The sequence below is a fragment of the Callithrix jacchus genome, chromosome 22, assembly GCF_049354715.1.
Source record: "Callithrix jacchus isolate 240 chromosome 22, calJac240_pri, whole genome shotgun sequence".
Taxonomy (NCBI): domain Eukaryota; kingdom Metazoa; phylum Chordata; class Mammalia; order Primates; family Cebidae; genus Callithrix; species Callithrix jacchus.
Genome location: NC_133523.1, coordinates 11,155,045 through 11,176,676, shown reverse-complemented (window position 1 = coordinate 11,176,676; position 21,632 = coordinate 11,155,045). Strand labels below are relative to the sequence as shown.

Genomic DNA, 21,632 nt, shown 5'->3' with positions numbered 1-21,632 from the left:
ATGCTGATTTTAATCTTACTTAAAATGTAAATGTGAGCATGTGATGAATGCATGACTCCTCCTCCCTCTCTTTCTTTCCACATGTACAGTGTAGATGCACAGAGCACTAATCAGAGCCTCAGAAGAATGTGACCCATTGCCTACCTCCACCTTTTTTTTCCCTGCCCTCTTTCCCTTCCTGCCCTCTCTTGCCTCTCTAAATATTTAAGACCCCAAACCCTCTTTGGAAAAACCACAGGATGCAGATCTACTGTGACTGGGACTTGTGTTTCTCTTTTCGTGACACATCCTCAGCCTAGTAAAAAGAAACCTCAATTCATTTGAGATCTGCCTCAGTCACTTTTCCATTTATACTCTCAAGCTTGGGAATATGTTTATCCTCCTAGATGGGGATTTGCTTGTGAAATATAAATGCTGCAGGCTACTTATCTGACCTAATTCATGTATTTTTTCCTGTTTTTTTTTTTTTTTTAGATGGAGTTTCTCTCTGTTGCCCAGGCTGGAGTGCAGTGGCACAATCTCAGCTCACTGCAACCTCTGCCTCCACCAAGTTCAAGTCATTCTCCTGCCTCAGCCTCCTGAGTAGCTGGGATTACCGCTGCACGCCACCACAACTGGCTAATTTTTGTATTTTGGGTAGAGACAGGGTTTCACCATGTTGGACAGACTGGTTTAGAACTCCTGACCTAAGGGTTCACTTGCCTTGGCCTCCCAAAGTGCTGGGATTACAGGTGTTAGCCACTGTCCCCAGCCTCTTTTTTAATTCTTTATAAGAAATTGCTGCCATATAATTCCAGTTTTTCTGTGCATTTAACAATTTTATTTTGTGGTTGGTGTGTTTTTACTTTCAGAGCTGAAAATTGGCAAATTGAGAGACAAGGTGGGAGAAAGACCTGGCTCTGTTGCCAGCAGCCTCGTCCCACATGTCTGCTGCCTGGAGGACATTGGCCCTCCCTGTCACTGGTGGTGAATATCTGGGGTCAGGGTCGCATGGACAGTAAAAACAATTTACCAAACAGTTGTAGGTAAAGAAAGACAGGTTTATTAGTGAAAGTAGAAAATGCTTTTATTAGTAGAAAGTAGAAAAATATTTTGCAAGGATGCAACAGGCAAGTGAGCGAGAGGAGAGCTGACTGCCAGGGAGCAGACGTGTGCTGGGGATTTTATAGATGGTGCTTTTGCTGTGAGCTGACGAGGGCTTGTGCAGTTCTGCTAATGCCAAGGCTGCAAACTACAGAAGCAGGAGTTTGACATTTTGTTTTCAGTTAACAATGTATGGCTTTTTAAAAAAGTATTGTTTGTGCTAATTTGCAATTTCCTATCAGCCCAGAGGTGTCTGGTGATAGCTGGGCGAGGAAGATTGTGAGTCATTTGCACAAGCAGACTGTGTGTCCTGGACCATAAGGAAAGGCAGACTTGTAGCTTATCTGCTTTCTCTTTTTGCTTTCCCTGCTCCTGTCAGCCCGACTTCTCCTCCCTGATTAGGACTCCACACTCCCTCCTGCTGCAGTGTGGCCTGCGTGGCCTGAGCTCCCCTCCTGCTTTGACACCGAGGGATGGCTGCACTGGACAAGGGGTCTGGAATTCCCTCCACGCATTTGTGAGTCCCTGTCCAGGAGGAAGAAGCAGAAAGGGACCATTGCGTCCAGAAGGGAAATGCAGCTTCAATACAAAGTCCCCTGGGAAGGGTCAGGTCACAGCGCAAGGAGGAAGCCACATCCCTGCACTCCAGTTCCCGGTTCTGGCTGAGATCCGCCCTGTTAGTTCTACAGCAGCCTTTGTCCCGCAGGGATCTGGCTGTGGGAGGCTGAGAGAGGGCTCCGGACGCTGTGGAAGCCTGGAAGTGAGGGTGCGGGGCCAAGAGTCCCCAGGCTTGGGGGAGGGGTTGGCCGGAACCGGCTGTGACGGGACCCCGGCCTCCCCGCAGGCGACTGCCGGGTCTGCAGACCTGCGTCCCCCTGCGAGGCAACCCCGGCCCTCTCTGAGCAGCTCCGCGCCAGCACCCCCGCGTCTCCCCAGATTGTGTGGCTGTAACTCACACGGATTCACGGCCCGAGTCACAGCGCCCAGACGCCAAGAGCTGCGGCAGAAACAGTTTAACAGGGGGAGAGAGGACACCCCAGATCTGCCCTCCTGAGAGGTTTGGGGATGGGGTGTTTAGGGGTCCGGACGGGGGCGGCTGGGGTGTGGGGTCGCCGAATGGTGGGGAAGTGAGGGGCGAATCCTGGGTCGGGAAGTGAAGAACCGCGTTCTCCTGCCGAGTGGTCTCCCTTGTGGGGTCTTCAGCCTGCTTGGCGCCAAGCTTTCCGCTGGAATTCAGGATCTGAGAAAGAACTCAGGCGACTCTTGAGCAGCTCTCAGAGATCTTATCCCCTGGCACAGTGGGGAAGCCGGCGTCTGCCGTGACCTGACTCCCAGGGAGGCCGCCCCGTGAGGCTGCGGGGCTGAGGGCACCTGATTAATATCAACTGCAACCTCGCCTCCAGCCTGGCTTGCAGTTCCTGTGAACCCGGTGAGGAGGCTGCACGGTGACGACAGGAGGGTCACCAGGCAGAATCCAGACTCGTGTGTGGGGTTTGTGTGTGGGAGGAGCTGTGGTCTCTGTGGTCCTCAGTCCCTCTTTCTTTTCAAAGGCGACCGTTTCCCGTCTGAGTCTTCCGAAGATGTGGGCAGCAAGGTCTCAAATCCACCACCCTGTTCCCTCATCCTAATTCCTCCTAGGGCTGGCAGCAAATTCCTTTTCCCCAAGCTGACTTTCCTGAATTCACAGCAATTTTATGAACTCTGTCCCCCCAGGGCAATATTTCAAACAGAGGCAGTGGTTTGCCGTTTTGTTTTCAGTTAACAATGTATGGCTCTTTTTAAAAGTATTGTTTGTGCTCACGAACATTTCACATGTGAAGAAATCAGACAATAACCTCCTGACACTCTGCGGTGAAATAAAATCTGTCTTTCATTTCATCTTCCCTAGGTAGACACCTTCTGAGAATGTATTTGGGTTGAGGTTTCCCTTTGGAAATGTTACAGGGTGGTGTGACCTCAGCCCACCCTCTTATCTTTTCCTGGTTCTGGGTTTCAGAACTGACTAGGGCTGACCCAAGATGCTCACAGAGGTCAAGTCTCTTGGAGGGTCTAGTGAATATCAGGCCCTGGGTCACTCCTCCCAGAGGGCAGCCTGAGATGTGGGGTTGTGGCCTCTCAAGGGAGCAGGAGGATTGTATGGGGGGGGCAGTGGGTGCAGATAACTTTCCTATTCCTCAGAGGAAGGCAGTGCAGGAGAAGCAGAAGGTGCCACTGGAGCAGTAGATTTTACTCAAGCAGAGGCAGGGAGGGGGTTTTACTCAGCAGGACCTTAGAGGTGGGGTTGTGAATGGCACAAGACTGGAGCCACCGGGGAGGTTTTTGAACCAAACTCAGATGTCGCCACATCTTAAAGGCAGAGAGTTCAAATTCGGCCTTTTCTTTTAAGGGTTTTAGGAAGGATAACAAAGCCAAGTCTTGAAGACGCTGGACTTGCCAAGACAGGAAAACAAGATGTCCAGGGTAAAGGATGGGGCGACGAGGAGGAAGAGGGCCACCTGAATCCCCTGGAAAAGTAGAAATTACGCACGTGGGAGAAGAGTAGGTGTGCACAAAAATTAGAGCATTATGGGCATAGGTCTCCCTATATAGTGCCCTATTCAGGGGCACTGGGAAAGTTGTAGGGTGACAGAAAAGGTGAGCGAGGAGATCTACAGCATGGCTATTTTGAATCCACTACTGCTCTGAGAAGTAGGAGAGAGTTAGCCAGTCATTAGGGCATGGGGTGTGACAATCCAGGCGCCAACAATCCTTGTGGTGCCTTAACTCCCAAAGTGGTGGGTGCTTTGCATAATTTTCCCCATAGCAACACCTGACCTGTTTTTGACAGAAGAGACAGGACTGGGATGGCCAGCCCAACCTGCAAATGAGGGATTTGACCTCCTCAGATAGAAAATCTGTGCTAAGGGCTGGGCGTGGTGGCTCACGCCTGTAGTCCCAGTACTTTGGGAGGCTGAGGCAGGTGGATCATGAGATCAAGAGATCAAGACTATCCTGGCCAACATGGTGAAACCCCGTCTCTACTAAAAATACAAAAATTAGTGGGGCGTTTGGCACGCACCTCTTGTCTCAGCTACTTGGGAGGCTGAGGCAGAAGAATCACTTGAACCCAGGAGGCAGAGGTTGCAGTGAGCTGAGACTGCGCCACTGTGCTCCAGCCTGGCAACAGAGCAAGACTCCGTCTCAAAAAAAAAAAAAAGAAAGAAAATCTGTGCTAAGGATCTTAAAGAAGTCCTTGCCCAGCGGTCTCGGGCAATAACAACAACAAGACATACAAACTTAAACAGACACCAAGCAGAATAGTCACTGGGACATAGAAACCGTTATGACAGTTTCAACAAACAGACAGAGTCCCGTGTTAGGATTCATCAGATGCCCTCCTGGCCGCTCCCCTTACAGAGATTTAGGAGCCTCATAGCATTCTAATGTCAGTATAAACCCCTGACTCAGATCAAGCTAGGCTGATACTGTCATAAGCCTTATGAGGTCGCCATGGAAACACAGGTGGGGGCCCACTCAGACTCTGTAGCTTTCGCCATGGAGCCACAAATTGGATCCTCGGAGGCAGGTCCCCACTCACTGACACATGCACGCACACAAGCACTCAGAGTTCGTTTAATGATTCTGAAGTAGAAGTTTACTGACAAAAACCTGAGCTCTGTCTTCCAGTGTCCTGGAGTGTTGACAGAGTTATGAGGGAGGACCCCCGTCAGGGTTGATTCCCTCCCAGAAACAGGCAGAATCAGATCTGTCTTACCTTCCCGGGACCAGAGACAGAGGACTCAGAGGCTGAATTTGGTGGGCACACCGGCAGTCGATCCGTTCCCCTCCTGATGGCGGTGGGCTATGGGGCCCTGGAACGTCTCAGGGGGCGCCTACCCTTATAGGCTGCTATTCATCCAGGGGAATCCTGAGTGAGTCTGGACTGCGCCGGCTGGCACTGAAAAATCACACTGAGGCCTCCAAATGTAATACCCGAGTGAGTCAAGGAATGCGCCAAACTCTGAGATTGAGTTACATTTTTGCTGGTGACCAAGAGATGGCTAATACCCAAAATTCTCTCTGCTCTGAAGAAAGAGGTGGTTTCTTATACCCTAGTTTGAAAAGGGGAGGGGTATTTTAGCTGAAGCAATTTTCTCACAGAAGCACAGCAAGCAAAAAGTTAAAAGATAAACTAGTACATAAGAAGTAAACAGTACCAGATGCAGGGGCTTAAGTTGTCACAAAAGATATACAACTTATAGATATGGGTACTCTGGGTACTTAGCAACGGTAGAGGAATGCATTTCTGATGTGCCTGGTGTCATCCAGCCCCAGCTACACACGATAGCTATATACTTAATGCAGGGGTTTGGGGGGGGGAATAACTAAAAGTGAAGAAGTTAATATGGAGTCAGTCTGGATAATTTTTCAATTAAGAATGAGTTGATTAGGCCAACACGTAGGTTAACACACTGTTCCAGCCTCCTGAGTAGCTGGGATTACAGGTGTGCGCCACCATGCCTGGCTAATTTTTGTATTTTTAGTAGAGACAGGGTTTCACCACGTTAGACAGTCTGGGCTTGAACTCCTGAACTCGTGATCCACCCGCCTCAGCCTCCCAAAGTGCTGGGATTAAAGGCATGACCCAGTGCACCCATCCCATTCTTATAATTATTACTTTGCCATTGGTAGTTCTTTAGTCAGTTCAGTTTTTATGGTGGTGTTTATACATATAATACACACGTTACATTGTTATATGTTGTAGGCCCAACAATTCACCAATCGTTTATAATTTTACAGATACCTTATAAATCAATAATGAAGAACAGAGAAGAAATACACATTCAGTCTGGTTTTTATACTTATATAATGACCTTTAATGGTGGTTTCTGTTTTTTCTTGTGGATTTTGACATCCTTTGGTTTCAGACTTAAGAACTTTCTTTAATTTTTCTTGTAGGGCTGGTGTGCTAGAAACCAACTGTCTCAATATGTATATATTTTTTTGAGACAGAATCTCTCTCTGTTGTCCAGTCAGAAGTGTAGTGGGGCAATCATAGCTCATTGCAACCTCAGCCTCCTGGGCTCAAGCAGTCCTTCTACCTAAACCTCGAGAGTAGCTGGGATTACAGGCATGCAACACCATGCCTAGCCTCAATATGTATACTTCTAAACCTGGAAAAGTCTTCCTTTTGCCTTTCATTTTGAACATGAGCTTTGCTGCATATAGGATTCTTGGTTAAAGTATGTTTTAGAGCACAGCAGGATGAGATATTGGTGTGTGAGAGGCTTCCTCTGAAAGAAGGACAGTTACCTAAGTAAAAGCAGGTATTCCAGCCTAGGCAACATGGCAAAAACTTGTCTCTACAAAAAAGATAAACAAAAACACAATTTAGCTTGGCATTATGGTGTGTGCCTGTAGTCCAGCTACTCAGGAAGCTGAGGTGGGAGGAACACTTGAGCCTAGGAGGCAGAGGTTGGAGTGGGCCATGATCATGCCACTGCACTGCAGCCTGGGTAATACAGGAAGACCTTGTCAAAAAAAAAAAAAGTCGATTTCCCTTCAATTACTTTATCATTATGGTAGTCTGTATAACTTAATGTCAAAAAAACAATGAAGAAACCAGTGTGGTGGCTCATGCCTGTAATTCCAGCATTTTGGAAAGTCGAGGTGGGAAGATCTCTTGAGGCCACTAGTTGGAGAACAGCCTGGGCAACATACCTAGAGCCAGCCCCTACCAAAAACAGAAAGAAAGACAAAATGAAATGAGCTGAGCATGATGGCGTGCACCTATAAGTCCCAGCTATTTGGGAGGCTCAGGTGGGAGGATCGCTGGAGACCAGGAGTATGAGGTTGTAGTGAGCTATGATTGGGCCAGTGCATTCCAGCCTGGGTGACAGAGCAAGATCCTATCTCAAAACTGAAACCAAAACCAAAACAAAACAATATAAAGAATAGGATGGAAGAAACAAATATTGTGATTGAAGACCGTAGCCATGTTTACTTGGGAAACTAACGACAAAATAATTTAAACTATTAGAAAACTATTAAAACTTGGGAAGGAGTCAATTTGCTGCTTATGTAGTAAACATATACTATATACACATCATGATGTATGGAGTAAACATATACTATATACACGTCTTTTTGTTTGTTTGTTTGTTTTGAGACGGAGTTTCTCTCTTGCTACCTAAGCTGAGTGCAATGGCGCGATCTCGGCTCGCCGCAACCTCCGTCTCCTGGGTTCAGGCAATTCTCCTGCCTCAGCCTCCTGAGTAGCTGGGATTACAGGCACGCGCCACCATGCCCAGCTAATGTTTTATATTTTTAGTAGAGACGGGGTTTCACCATGTTGACCAGGATGGTCTCGATCTCTTGACCTCGTGATCCACCTGCCTCGGCCTCCCAAAGTGCTGGGATTCCAGGCGTGAGCCACCGCGCCCGGCCATACACGTCTTTATGTATGGAGTAAACATATACTACATACACGTCTTGAGGAGTAAACATACACTATATACACATAGATGACATATGCCATATCATTACAAAGTAAAATTACATCTTACAAATATATCAATGTTTCCGAGGAATGGGACTAATTTCATGTACATCATCTACCTGCATACAAGTATGAATGTTTCCTGATAAAATGATCTAAGTGTCTCTTCCATTGCCATACACACAATTTTGATAGATTGAAGCTCCCTCATCCCCACCCCCACTGGCTAGAAATGCTATAAAGGTGAGTAATTAGCAAAATGTGATTCAAATTCATTCATGGAAAATACGCTAGAAATTTTAAACCAGAAAATAAATGTTATAAAATATATCACTCTATTTATTGTCTTTTTCTTTTCTTTTCTTTCTTTTTTTTTTGGAGATGGAGTCTTGCTCTGTAGCCCAGGCTGGAGTGCAGTGGTGCGATCTCAGCTCATTGCAACCTCTGCCTCCAGGGTCCCAGTTCAAGCAATTCTCCTACCTCAGCCTCCCAAGTAGCTGGGATTATAGGCACTAGCCAACATGCCCAGCTAATTTTTGTATTTTTTTGTAGAGACGGGGTTTCACCACGTTTGCCAGTCTGGTCTTGAACTCCTGACCTCATGATCCACCTGCCTCGGCCTCCCAAAGTGCTGGGATTACAGGTGTGAGCCACTGTGCCCGGCCTTATTGTCTTTATTAGTGCCTCATGCCTAAAGTGGATCTAGACTATGGATTCATATATCTTACTTCAGGAAAAAAGCACACTGAGGTAAGAGAATTCTCTAACTTTTCTTTACATAAAGGTTCATGAGTTGAACAGGTAGTGTTTTTTCATAAAATCAGTTAATAAAAGTTTTTCTTGTATTTTGTACTCTTTTGGTTCATTGATGTGTACTTCTAATTGGCAAGTAGGTTTAGTTATTATATGGGTTTTTTGCTTTGTTTTGCTTTTGAGACAGAGTCTCGCTTTGTTGCCCAGGCTGGAGTGCAGTGGTGAGATCTTGGCTCACTGCAACCTCCACCTCCCAGGTTCAAGCAGTTCTGCCTCAGCCTCCTGAGTAGCTGAGATTATAGGCATGTGCCACCATGCCCAGCTAATTTTTGTATGTTTAATAGAGATGGTGTTTCACCATGTTAGTCAGGCTGGTCTCAAACTCCTGACCTTGTGATCCGCCCACCTCGGCCTCCCAAAGTGCTGGGATTACTGCTGTGAGCCACTGTACGTGGCTGTTTTCCATTTTTCTATATTATGTTTAAACTGCTACTTGCCAGTGTTCTGGTGCATGTATATTTTCAGGAGTGAGCTTCCCCACAAAAATGTATTTTCTCAGGGCTCACCTCAAGCCATGTACTGTAGGTTTCTAGCTTACCTTACAATGTTAATTTCTCAGAGGAATTACTTTTTATTAACTTTATTTCAATTATTTTTCATCATGGTAATATGAATATTTATTTTTGTCTAAAAGCTTTTGTAAGAATTTAATCAACACAGTTATCAACTACTGAATTGTTGCAATTGGTAAAAATATACGAAATCCATATATAACCCTGACAGCAATTAGTTTCACCCACTGCAACCTCTTTTTTTTTTTTTTTTTTGAGACAGTCTCACTCTGTCGCCAGGCTGGAGTGTAGTGGTACAGTCTCAGCTCAGTGCAACCTCTGCCTCCCTAGTTCAAGAGATTCTCCTGCCTCAGCCTCCCGAGTAGCTGGGACTACAGCCACATACCACCATGCCCAGCTAACTTTTGTATTTTTAATAGAGACAGGGTTTCACTATGTTGACTAGGATGGTCTCGATCTCTTGACCTCATGATCCACCCTCCTTGGCCTTTCAAAGTGCAGGGATTACAGGCATGAGCCACTGAGCCCGGCCCTGCAACCTCTTTTTACACCTGTCTTAGAACAAATAAATATAATATTATTTCAGAAGAAGTTCATGTGAGGAGTATCTTACAGAGAAGTAGTTTATCCTCCTGGGAAAGAACAGTGGCCTGTGATAATAGGAGATCTCTCTTTCTCTCTCTCCCTTTGTGTGTTTGTGTGTGCGTGTGTGATCTTTGAAGGCAAGAGTATCATTTATTCATTAATCAGATATCTTTTCTTTTCTAATTTTCCAAACTTATTTTCCATTTTTCCTGTCTGGAAACACTACCAAATGCATAAAAATTTTATGTAATCGAATGACACCTGATATTTGACTCCTTTCTTTTTTAGCCATGAGTTCCAGCTTCCAGTTCATGATGGTTTTAGGTCTCCTACTTTTGCTTCAAAGAAGTATGGGGAAAGCTTCATGGTTTTTGTTTTGTTTGTTTGTTATTTATTTTTTTTGAGATGGAGTCTCGCTCTTTCACCAGGCAGGAATACAATGGCATAATCTCAGCTCACTGCAACCTCTACCTCCTGGGTTCAAGCGATTCTCCTGCCTTGGTCTCCTGAGTAGCTGGGGACTACAAGCACCCACCACCACGCCCAGCTAATTTTTTGTATTTTAGTAGAGATGGGGTTTCACCAAGTTGGCCAGGATGGTCTCCATCTCCTGACCTTGTGATCTCCCACCTAGGCCTCCCAAAGTGCTGGGATTACAGGTGTGAGCCACCGTGCCCGGGCAACACTCATGTCTTTCAATTCAGTGTCTAATGTTTCTGCTTCTGATTGGAGCTTTTAAGTAATTAACATTTGAAGTCTTGAAGGAAGGAGTGTTTCTACACTGTGCAGAGGGTACAGGAGGGCAGGCTGAGCTCCCAGAGTTAAAGCCTTCAGTGTCTCTCCCTCATCACCAGGTGCAGATCCACTCTGGGGCTCTATTTCAGGAGTCAGAATCTGGCTCCCAAGTGTGGGAATCTGTTTAACTTCCTAAAAGGGGGTTTCCTGCTGAAGTGTGGCGAAAACAGGTTACTTCCTAACTAGATGATATTTTTTCTTTTCTTCTCTTCGATTATTTTAATCGACTACATGCTGCCAGGCCAGGCGCAGTGGCTCACACTTGTAATCCCCCTGGAGGCGAAGGTGAGAGGATAACCTGAGGTCAGGAGTTTGAGACCAGCCTGGCCAACATGGTGAAACCCCATCTCTACTAAAAATACAAAAATTCGTCAGGCATGGTGGTGTGCGTCTGTAGTCCCAGCTACTTGGGAGGCTGAGGCAGGAGAATTGCTTGAACCTGGGAGGTGCAGGTTGCAGTAAGCTGAGATTGCACCACTACAATTCAACCTGGGTGACAGAGTGAAACTCAGTCTCAAAAAAAAGCCAAAAACCAAAAAGCCAAAAAACATGCTGCCCTATAATTCCAGGTTTTGTTTTTTTTTTTTTTTTTAAGAAGGAGTTTTGCTTATGTTGCCCAGCTGAAGTACAGTGGCATGCTCTTAGTTCACTGCAACCTGCACCTCCCCGGGTTCAAGCGATTCTCCTGCCTCAGCCTCCCAAGTAGCTGGGATTACAGGGGCCTGCCACCACATCTGGCTAATTTCTTGTATTTTTAGTAGAGATGGGGTTTCACCATGTTGGCCAGGCTGGTCTCGAACTCCAGACCTCAGGTATTCTACCCGCCTCGGCCTCCCAAAATGCTGGGATTACAGGCATGAGCCGCTGCACCTAGCCTATAATTCCACTTTTTTCACACATTTAACAATTTTTTTTCGTTGTTGATGTGCTTTTATCTTCTGGGATGAAAATGAGTAGATTGAAAAATAAGCCTTGAAATCATCTGCAAAAATTATATCGGTGAGAAAATTATGACAGTAAAAGAGACCTGAGCTAACACCTCCCCTTCACCCAGCCCCCGGGCATATCTTTCCCTTAATCCTGGGCCTTTAGGCCCAGCTAATTTTGGATGATAGGCTGAATGATTATAAGCCTTTCCCAAAACTCAACTGCCTTTGAAAAACGAATGAATGGCCATCAGAAGGAATCGGAATTCTGCTAAAGTGTAGACATAGATTGCTAGCCGTTTCTGCAGAAAACACCACTATCGTAGATTGGCCTTTTGAGATACATTTTCAGGTTCTTTTGCACATCTGACACCACCTGCACCTGCCAACTCCGCTCCTGTGGCCCCACCCGGAAGTGATTCGGCACAGTAGGGCAGCTTTTTTTTCTTTCCTTTTTCTTTTTTAAATATAAAGACAGCGTTTCACTCTATGCCCAGACTGGTCTTGAACTACTGGCCTCAAGCGATCCTTCTGCCTCGGCCTCCCGAAGTACTGGGATTACAGGGGTGAGCCACCGCGCCTCGCCAAGAGGACAGATTCCACCCGCTATAATTTCATTCCCACCCCAACCAGTTAGTAGCAAGCCTGGCCACCCCCACCCTTTCCTCCAAACTGCTTTTGAAAAACCTACCTACGGAGCTTGGATGAGAATGATTTGAGTAGTAACTCCGTCTCCCACATATTGTAGCAGGTCTAGTGTTTTATTAAACTTTTTAATTTTTTTCAAACTGCAATGCCGTGGTTTTTATTTGTGTAGCGCGCAAGAAGAACCAGTCCAGCGCTTATAGTGGGAGAAAGGCTTGGTTTTGCAGGCGACAGCCTCATCCCAATTCCTAATCCCCGAAGGACATCAGCCCCCCTCCCCCCACCCTTCCCCAGCTGCCCTCCTGCTTTGAGGCCAGGGGATGGCTCCACTGGACAGTGAGTCTAGGATTCGTTGCACACAATTGTTACTATAGTTAGGAAATTCCGCTTTAAGGCAAACGTTCCCCGGGACTGGTGGGTCACTGCTCAGGGAGGAAGCCCGCCCTGCTAGGGGCGGGGTCTGGAACCTGTTCATCCGGCTGCACTCATCCCTGTGAGATCGCTTATTCTGTCACTCAGTGCCCAGGAGGCGGGATCTGGAACATTATCCAATCAGAGTCGCGGGGGGGGGTTCCTGAGACCTGTCAATCAGGCGCGCGGCCGGGTGAAGGGTGTGACGTTCCAGCAGCCAGTGGCCTCTTCACCCTGGTGACCTCTGTTTCGGCTTCTGTAGCTGAGAGACGCCATGGGGGATCTGTGGAGGCTTCTGTCGCGCTGGGACCTACCCTGGCAGCGGGAGGAGTTGGGAGGACCCGGGACATCGCAAAGCCGGGAAATGGTGAGTGTGCGGGGCCCGGCGTCCTGAGGCTGGGCGGAGGGCTGGTCGGAACCGGTCGGAACCGGCTGTGGCGGGACCCGGGCCTCCCCGCAGCGTCTTTGGGGTCTGGAACCTGAGTTCCCGCGCGCATCTTGGTCCTCGGACCGTTCGGCCACAGGGTGGGGCTGGACCGGCAGCCGGGACCCCGAGCGTCCTGTCCGGTCCGTGAGCGGTGACTGCGGCCCGAGCCCCGACCCCCTCTCTGGGCGGCTCCCCGCCAGCAGCCCCGCGTCTCCCCAGATTCCCTGGCGGAACCGGCACAGGTTCGCGGCCCGAGTCACTGCACCCAGACGCCGAGAGCTGCAGCAGAAACAGTTTAATAGGAGAGGACACCCTAGATTCGCCTCCCTGAGAGGTTTTTGGGGGTGGGGTGTTTAGGAGTCTGGATGGGGGTGGCTGGGGCGTGGGGTCGCTGGTTGGTGGGAAAGTGAGGGGCGCATCCTGGGATAGGAGGTGAAGAACTGCATTCTCCCGCTGGGTGGGCTCATTCGTGGGGTCTTCAGCCTGGTTGGCGCCAGCCTTTCCGCTGGAATTCAGGCTCTGAGAAAGAACTCAGGCGACTCTTGAGCAGCTCTCAGAGATCTTATCCCCAGGCACAGTGGGGAAGCCGGCGTCTGCTGTGACCTGACTCTCAGGGAGGCGGCCCCGGGAGGCGGCCCCGGGAGGCGGCGGGGCTGAGTCGGGCACCTAGTTAATATCAGCTGCAATCTCGCCTCCAGCCTGGCTCGCAGTTCCTGTGAACCCGGTGAGGAGGCTGCACGGTGACGACAGGAGGCAGAATCCAGACTCGTGTGTGGGGTTTGTGTGTGGGAGGAGCTGTGGTCCTTGTGGTCCTCAGTCCCTTCTTTCTTTCCAAGGGTGATCATTAGTCTTACAAAGATTTGGGCATCAGGGTCTCAAATCTACCACCCTGTCTCTTCATCTTAACTCCTCTTAGGGCTGACAGTAAATCTTTTGGTTTCCAGAGCCTTCCATATGCTTACTTCACTCCTCAGTTCACAGTAACATTATGAACCCTTTGTCCCTAAGATGATATTTAAAATAGACACAGTACTTTGTCGTTTGTTTTCAGATAGCAACGAATGGCTTTTTTTAAAAACGATTTATTTTGTTTTCCTTAACATTTCACATGTGAGGAAGAAGAGAATAACCACCTGACGCTCTGCTGTAAAAAAAACCCGAACCTTTGTGCCTCTTTTATCTCCCCTAGGCACAGATGCCTTATCAGAATGTCCTTTACAGGGTGATGTAACCTCAGCCCACTCTGTATCTTTTCCAGGCCCTGTGTTACAGAATTTTCTGGGGCTACCCTAAGATGCTGGCAGCTGCCAGTCTCATGGAGGGCCTAGCGAATATCAGCCCTTGGGTTACTCTTCGAAGAGGACAGCCTAAGGTGTTGGGGTGGGGCCTCCCAAAGGACCAGGTGGATGCCCTGGCGTGGGAGGAATCTTCTGGTTTATCATTCGTGTAAAAAGCTAACCCCTGGGACATTTTCCTCCCCAAGGCTAATTTCCATTCCTTGGTGAAACCTGGCTTATCAACCAATTAGATAGTGTTATTCAGGGGACAAGACAAATGATTTCTGCCTTCTGGACTCTCTCCAACTATGAAGCTAGAAAACTATATCTAAAAACTGGAAAACCCAGCTGAAGGAGGTGGCTCACACCCATAATCCTAGCACTTTGGGAGGACAAGGCGGGCGGATCACAAAGTCAGGAGATCGAGACCATCCTGGCTAACATGGTGAAACCCCAGCTCTACTAAAAATACAAAAAATTAGCCTGATGTGGTGGCAGACGCCTGTAATCCCAGCTACTCAGGAGGCTGAGGCAAGAGAATCGCTTGAGCCTGGGAGGCGGAGGTTGCTGTGAGCCCAGATCGTGCCATTGTGCTCCAGCCTGGGCAACAAGAGTGAAGCTCCGTCTCAAAAAAAAAAAGATGGGAGCCAGAATTGATGTCAGCGAAGGATGTTTCTTTGCACTGGGCTACTTGTCCAGAACAGAAAGATGGTGGGGGGCAGGCAATTTGAGGTGATTTCTTAAATCTTTTTTTTTTTTTGAGATGGAGTCATGGAGGCTCACTGTGTCGCCCAGGCTAGAGTATAATGGCGCGATCTTGGCCCACTGCAACCTCTGCCTCCCTGCAACTTCCGCCTCCCAGGTTTAAGCAATTCTCCTGCCTTAGCCTCCTGAGTAGCTGGGATTACAGGCACATGCAAGCATGCTTGGCTAATTTTTGTATTTTTAGTAGATGTGGGGTTTCATCATGTTGGCCAGGCTGGTCTTGAACTTCTGATCTCGTGATCTGCCTACCTCGGCCTCCCAAAGTTCTGGGATATAATGGGTAAGCCACTGTGCCCAGCTTCTTAAAACATGCTTATTACAGAGCTTGTGTAAAATTGAACGTTATCAGCTGGTTGGTTTTGTCTTCAGTGAATTGAGTAGAAATTGCACAAATTAAAATGTCTTTGAAGGCTGACATACATCTCTTCCATTTAGTTATTCTCGACGTATCCTTTATAACAAACTGATAGCCTTAAGCAACTTGTTTAACTGAATTCTTCAACTTGTAGCAAATTATTAAATCTCACAATAGAGTTGTTGGTTTTATACACTTTGGTTAAAAGGGTGGTCCCTAGGACTTGCATTTGGCATCTGCAATGGGGTTCCTGTTATAGAACTGAACCCTCAATTTGTGGGGTCTGTGCAAATGTTAGGTGATGTCAGCACTGAATTATTGAACTCCAGTTTTTGTTGGAGAATTGTCTCGTGTTCAGCAAATGCTACATATTTGTTGTCAGAAGTAATGTCAGATAAAAGACACCATGGGTCAGAACTATAAATCTGAATTTGTCATTGTTACTCGTTATAGGTTCAGCATGTATTCATCCAGAAGCATAGTTTTACCTCTTCAGTTTCCAGTTAGTTAATATTGCCATTAATATATCATCCATATATTGCTGAAAAGGCAATCCTACTACAGGGTGTCTACCCAAAGGAGTGGAAATCATTATATCAAAAAGTTTTCTGCACTCATGTGTTTATTGCAGATTATTCACAATAGCAAACATGCAAAATAACAGAAGATTGAATAATGAAAATGTGGTATATATGTGGTATATTCACCCAATTGAATATTATTCAGACATTAAAAAGGATGAAATTGTGTCTTTTGCAACAATATGGATGGAATGGGAGGCCATAATCTCAAGTGAAACAACTGACACCGAAAGACAAATACTGACTGTTGTCATTTATAAGTGGGAGTTCAAGAATGTGTATATAGGCCGGGCGCGGTGACTCACGCCTGTAATCCCAGCACTTTGGGAGGCTGAGGAGGGTGAATCATGAGGTCGAGAGATCGAGACCATCCTGGTCAACATGGTGAAACCCCGTCTCTACTAAAAATACAAAAAAAAATTAGCTGGGTGTGGTGGTGCGTGCCTGTAATCCCAGCTACTCAGGAGGCTGAGGCAGGAGAATTGCCTGAACCCAGGAAGTGGAGGTTGCGGTGAGCCGAGATGGCGCCATTGCACTCCAGCCTGGGTAACAAGAGCGAAACTCCGTCTCAAAAAAAAAAAAGAATGCGTATATATATATATATATATATATATATATATATATATGGAGACTCACGGGGATGAAGGAGGTTATTTGGTGGATAATGTGGGTTGCTCCAGGGATGGATACACTGAAAAGCCTGACTTTACAAGATGTATATCAGTGTAGTAAAATTGTACTTGTACCCCATGAATATATATATATATAATTTCTATTATATATTACATATAAAAGGAATGTGTGTTTTAGGGTGCTATCCTAGACTACTGAATTAGTAATTCTTGGAACGGGGCCCAATGATCTTGTTTTTATTTTATTTTTTATTTTGGTAGGAGACTTCACTTGGATTTTTTTTTTTTTTTTTTTTTTTTTGAGATAGAGTCTCACTCTGCTGCCCAGGCTGGAGTACAGTGGCATGTTCTTGGCTCACTGTAACCTCTGCCTCCCAGGTTCAAGCAGTCCTCCTAACTCAGCCTCCTGAGTAGCTGGGACTGCAGGCACCCGCCACCACACCTGGCTAATTTTTGTATTTTTAGTAGAGACTAAAAATACACCATGTTGGCCAGGCTGGTCTTGAACTCCTGACCTCAGGTGATCCACCTGCCTCAGCCTCCCAAAGTGCTGGAATTACAGATGTAAGCCACTGCAACCAGCCCCTCCAATCTGTTTTTTAACAAGCCTTTCAGATTAGTCTCATGCGCATAAAGTATGAGAACTAGTTCTTCAGAGCAACCTGTTAACATATAATGCAAAAAGACATAACTGAAATCTAAATATAATTAGTAACTATATTGGAACACTAGGGAATATTGATTTGATTCAAAGACATCAAGAAAGGATGAACAGTGGGGGAAACACAAAAATTGTGCTGAAAAGGTTTTTGTTTTGTTTATTTGCCTCAGTCTGTTTGACACATGCTGATATCTGAGACTATGAGTCCTGCAGCTTACTCACATTGCAGTGCTCATAGGACTTGACTTTTAAATTCGTTTTTTGATCTTGTTGACAATGCTTTTTTTTTGTTTTGTGTCTACATGCTAACAGTTGATGAATTTTTTAACATATGAGGGGAACATTATAGACCAACAGATTATAGACAAACTTTAGTTTACTAGAAAATCATAATAGCATGTATGGATTAACTATCTGACCAGGCCAGGTACTGTGGCTCATGCCTGTAATCCCAGTGCTTTGGGAAGCCGAGGTTGGTGGATTACCTGACTTCAGGAGTTCGAGACCAGCCTGGCCAACATGGTGAAACCCTGTCTCTACTAAAAATTATCTGGGTGTGGTAGCAGGCACCTGTAATCCCAGCTACTCTTGAGGCTGAGGCAGGAGAATTGCTTGAACTGGGGAGGCAGAGATTGCAACGAGTCAAGATCATGCCATTGTACTCCAGCCTGGGCAACAAGAGCGAGACTCTGTCTCAAAAAAAAAAAAAACGAAACTGTCTGACCATGTATGCATGTTTGTTTATACCTTTTAACATTTATCTTTTAGTTATCTCCATGTGATGACATACTGTGTTTTTACTGGATTAGCATTCATCTTGAGCATATTTCCTTTGTGGACTTTCATCTTCTGTGAAATAATTCTCAGGCATTTAATTCATTTGCATAGTAAATGCATATGTTTGCTTTCTTTTTGTTTTAGGCATACCTTATACATGAATCCTTTTTTACATGGAGGGATTGGTAATATTTCCTTTTGGATAGTGGTTTATCTTTTAAATTTATTCTATTTAAATGATCTCTTCCTAAATTAAAAATTTTTTTTTTAGATAATGTCTGGTTGTGTCACCCAGGCTGGATTGCAGGGGCACAATCACTGCACACTGCAGCCTCAAACTCCTGGGCTCCCAAGTAGCTTGGACTGTAGGCATGTGCCACCACACTTGGCTAATTTTTAAATTTTGTGTAGAGAGAGGGTCTGCCATGTTGCCCAGCTGATCTCAAATTCCTGGCCTCATGAGATCCTCTTGCCTTGGCCTTCCTCAGTACTGGTGTTATAGACGTGAGTCACTATACTTGCCTCTTCTTAATATAATTAGAGTTCAGTTTGCCAGAATTCTCCTTTGGAAGCTCCTTTTTTTCTTATACAAGAAGACTCTACTGTTAAATAAGAAAAAAAGTATTTTTTTGTAACTTCAAAAGTATGCTAGTTTTTATCTTTCACAGGTGTTATATGTTCTTCTAATTTAATCTTTAGGTCTGTCTCTTGAAACTGACTATAAACTTTATCTCTGCTCTGGTATATCTCCAGGGATTTTGTTGTGGATGGTTATATTGTGCCTTTTGTGGGATACTTTTGTTTATCAAAAATAAGGCCATTGAGGCAGATATAATTTGATAAAGTTTTATTATAAGCCAAATTCAATGATCAACTTCGGAAGACACACCAACAAATTTAGGTATGTTCCAAAATTGCTTACAAGTTGGATAACTTTATAAGAAAGTTTAGGAGAAGCTGGAGGGACTACTCATACCAGAATTGTCCTTTTCCTTGAAGGGTACAATATAGACGTTATAAGCATTGCCTATAGATGACAGCTGACAGGCTAAAATGTTCTAAGTGGAAGACAATCAGCAAAACATGATTCAGAAATAAATCAGTGTCTTTTTTGATGTAAGTAGGTCACATGTTAATCATACCAACAGTTTGAAGAACTCACAGTAAGATTTGAGGGACTCATGATAAGATCTTTTACTCACAGACAGGATGTAAACCATGGATTGGAAGACTTCTTGGTGGGCGCAGTGGCTCATGCCTGTAATCCTAGCACTTTGGGAGGCCAAGGTAGGTGGATCCATGCGGTCAGGAGTTCGAGACCAGCCTGACCAACATGGTGAAACCCTGTCTCTACTAAAAAATACAAAAATTAGTCAGTCATGGTGGCAGGCGCCTATAATCCCAGCTGCTCTGGAGGCTGAGGCAGGAGAATCACTTGAACCTGGGAGGCAGAGGTTGCATTTAGCAGAGATTGCGCCATTGCACTCCAGCCTGGGCAACAGAGCAAGACTCCGTTTCAAAAAAAACAGAGGAAGAAGAAGAAGAAGACTTCTCTAAGTGGGTTGATTTGGAAGCCTGCCAAATGTGACCCGTAGGTTATCATTTCTTTATCCTGCGGCTTAATGCCTATATATGAGACTAGTGACCTGATTGCTGTAGACTTCAAAGCCTGAGGTGTGGTAGAGTAAGAGTCTACCTGTCTTAGTCACTTCGGATTGCTATACCAGATTGCCATAAACTGTGTGCCCTAGACAACAAACATTTATTTCTCAAAGGTGTAGATTCTAGAAGTCCAATATCAAGCAGATGAGGCCTCTGGTAAGGACCTGCTACCTGGTTTGCAGATGGTAGTCTTCTTACCTCCTCACATGGTGGAGATACGTCTGTAATGTCTGTCTAGTTTTGGTATTAGGGCAATGTTGGCCTTATAGCATGGAATAGAGTGTGTTTCCTCTGCTTCTATTTTCTGGAAGAGATTGTAGAGAATTGGTTTCATTTCTTCCATAAATGCTTGCCAGAATTCAGCAGTGAAATCATGCTGACCTGTTGACTTTTTTTTTTCTGGGACATTTATTATTTATTAATATCTTCAATAGATACAGGCCTATTCATATTACTTAGTTCTCCCTTTGTGAGTTTTGGTAAATGCTGTCTTTCAAATAATTGTCCCATTCCATATAATTTTATCAAATATCTGGGCACTTAGTTGTTCCTAATAGTCGTTTATGGTTCTTTTACTGTCCATGGGATTAGTAGTGATGCCTCCTCTTTTTTCTGAGTTAACTTGGCTATGGGCTTATGAATTTTAATGATCTTTCCAAAGAACCATCTGTTGGCTTGTTGTTGTTTTCTATTGATTTCTACATAGCTATTTTGTTAATATCTCTTCCCATTATTCCTTTCCTCTGATTTATATGAATCTTGCCATTTTTCTCTAGTCTCCTAAAATGGAAGGTTAGGGTATCAATTTTAAACCTTTACTTTCTAGGGAATGCATTCAATTCTTTAAATTTCCCTCAAAGCACTGCCTTTACTGTATTCCAAAGATTTTGCTAAGATGTATTCTTTTTCATCAACATTGCAGTATTTACATTTTGCTTGACAATTCTCTTTGAAGTTTGTGTAGTTGAGAAGTTTGTGGCTTCAATCTCCACTTTGTCGAGGTTTTTCAACTATGCTTCTGTTATTAATTTTTACATGAATTTTAATATGATTTGATTGCATACTTTATAGAGTTTCAATTTTTTGTTTGTTTGTTTGGAGTCTTGCTCTTGTCGCCCAGGCTGGAGTGCACTCTTGGGATCTCAGGTCACTGCAACCTCCGCCTCCCAGGCTCAAGCAATTCACCTGCCTCAGTCTCCTGAGTAGCTGGGATTACAAGTGACCGACACCTCACCCAGCTGATTTTTGTACTTTTAGTAGAGATGGGGTTTTGCCATGTTGGCCAGGCTGGTCTCGAACTCCTGACCTCAGGTGATCTGCCTGTCTTAGCATCCCAAAGTGCTGGGATTACAGGCATGAGCCACCGCACCCAGCCAAGTTTCTATTATATTTTTTTAAATTTGCTAAAATGTGTTTTATGGCTGAGAATATTGTTCATCTTAGTGAATATTTCATTGGGCCTGAGAAGAGTATGTATGCTGTTATTGAATAAACGATGCTATAAATATGTTACAATTAAATCCAGTTGATTGATAGTGCTGTTGAGTTCAGCTAGATCATTAGTGATTTTCTGCAGAACTGATCTGCCAATTATTGAGGTGAGTTGTTTTCCCCCAATTATAATTCTAGATTTGTGTATTTGCCTTGTGGTTTTATAAGTTTTTGCATTATATATTTTGATCTCTGTTTTATGGGCATAGATGTTATGGTTATGTCGTATACGATTGACTTCTTTATCATTATGAAATCTCTATCACTTGTAATTTTTAAAAATCTAAAACCTGATTTGTCTGAATATTACAAAGCTCTTTCAAATTTCTTTTGATTAGGGCTAGAATGGCCTGTATTTCTCCATACCTGTATATTTAATGTATCTGTGTCTTTCTGTTTAAAATCCTTTTCTTAAAATACAGTTTTGGTTCTTGTTTTTTTATTTCACTCTGCCAGTCCCTGTCTTTTTTACTGGCGAATGTAGAGAATACACATGTAAGTACCAGTTGGCATAATTGGATTCATATATACATGTATATTACTGTTTTCTATTTGTTGTTCTTGTCTGGTTTTTTTTAACTTCTCTTTTTCTGCCCCTTTTCCTTTTAGCTGAGCATTCTATATGATTTTATTTTATGTATTATATCTACATAGTTTGCCTACTTTTTCTTAGATTCTATTAGTGAATTCCCCAGAGTTTATGGTATAGCATTTGCAACTAATGGACCTTCAATTTCAAATAACACTATAGTGGCT

At 44.8% G+C, this 21,632-nt stretch overlaps 2 protein-coding genes and 1 pseudogene across 25 annotated transcripts in view; 2 read left to right on the top strand and 1 right to left on the bottom strand.

Annotated features, from left to right (window-relative positions):
- Positions 1-2,961, top strand: part of LOC100415337 (uncharacterized) — a 37,312-nt gene extending 34,351 nt beyond the window's left edge. For 10 of the 14 annotated variants that reach the window (XM_078360632.1, XM_078360627.1, XM_078360635.1 and 7 more), the window contains one exon: positions 1,463-2,961. In XM_078360632.1, coding sequence (XP_078216758.1) covers positions 1,463-2,137 — 675 coding nt within the window. In that variant the 3' untranslated portion in view covers positions 2,138-2,961. Of the gene's footprint in view, positions 1-474 lie in introns of all 14 variants that reach the window. The other 4 variants (XM_078360637.1, XM_078360638.1, XM_054250122.2 and 1 more) reach the window with 2 other exon arrangements.
- The window catches only part of LOC118150262 (interferon-induced transmembrane protein 3-like), a 144,229-nt pseudogene that overhangs the window by 21,474 nt on the left and 101,123 nt on the right, over positions 1-21,632 (bottom strand). The window lies entirely within an intron of this gene.
- Positions 12,421-21,632, top strand: part of LOC103789779 (uncharacterized) — a 105,994-nt gene continuing 96,782 nt past the window's right edge. For 9 of the 10 annotated variants that reach the window (XM_054250139.2, XM_054250138.2, XM_054250140.2 and 6 more), the window contains exon 1: positions 12,421-12,615. In XM_054250139.2, coding sequence (XP_054106114.1) covers positions 12,523-12,615 — 93 coding nt within the window. In that variant the 5' untranslated portion in view covers positions 12,421-12,522. Of the gene's footprint in view, positions 12,616-12,862; positions 12,918-21,632 lie in introns of those variants that run through there. The other variant, XM_035286514.3, reaches the window with a different exon arrangement.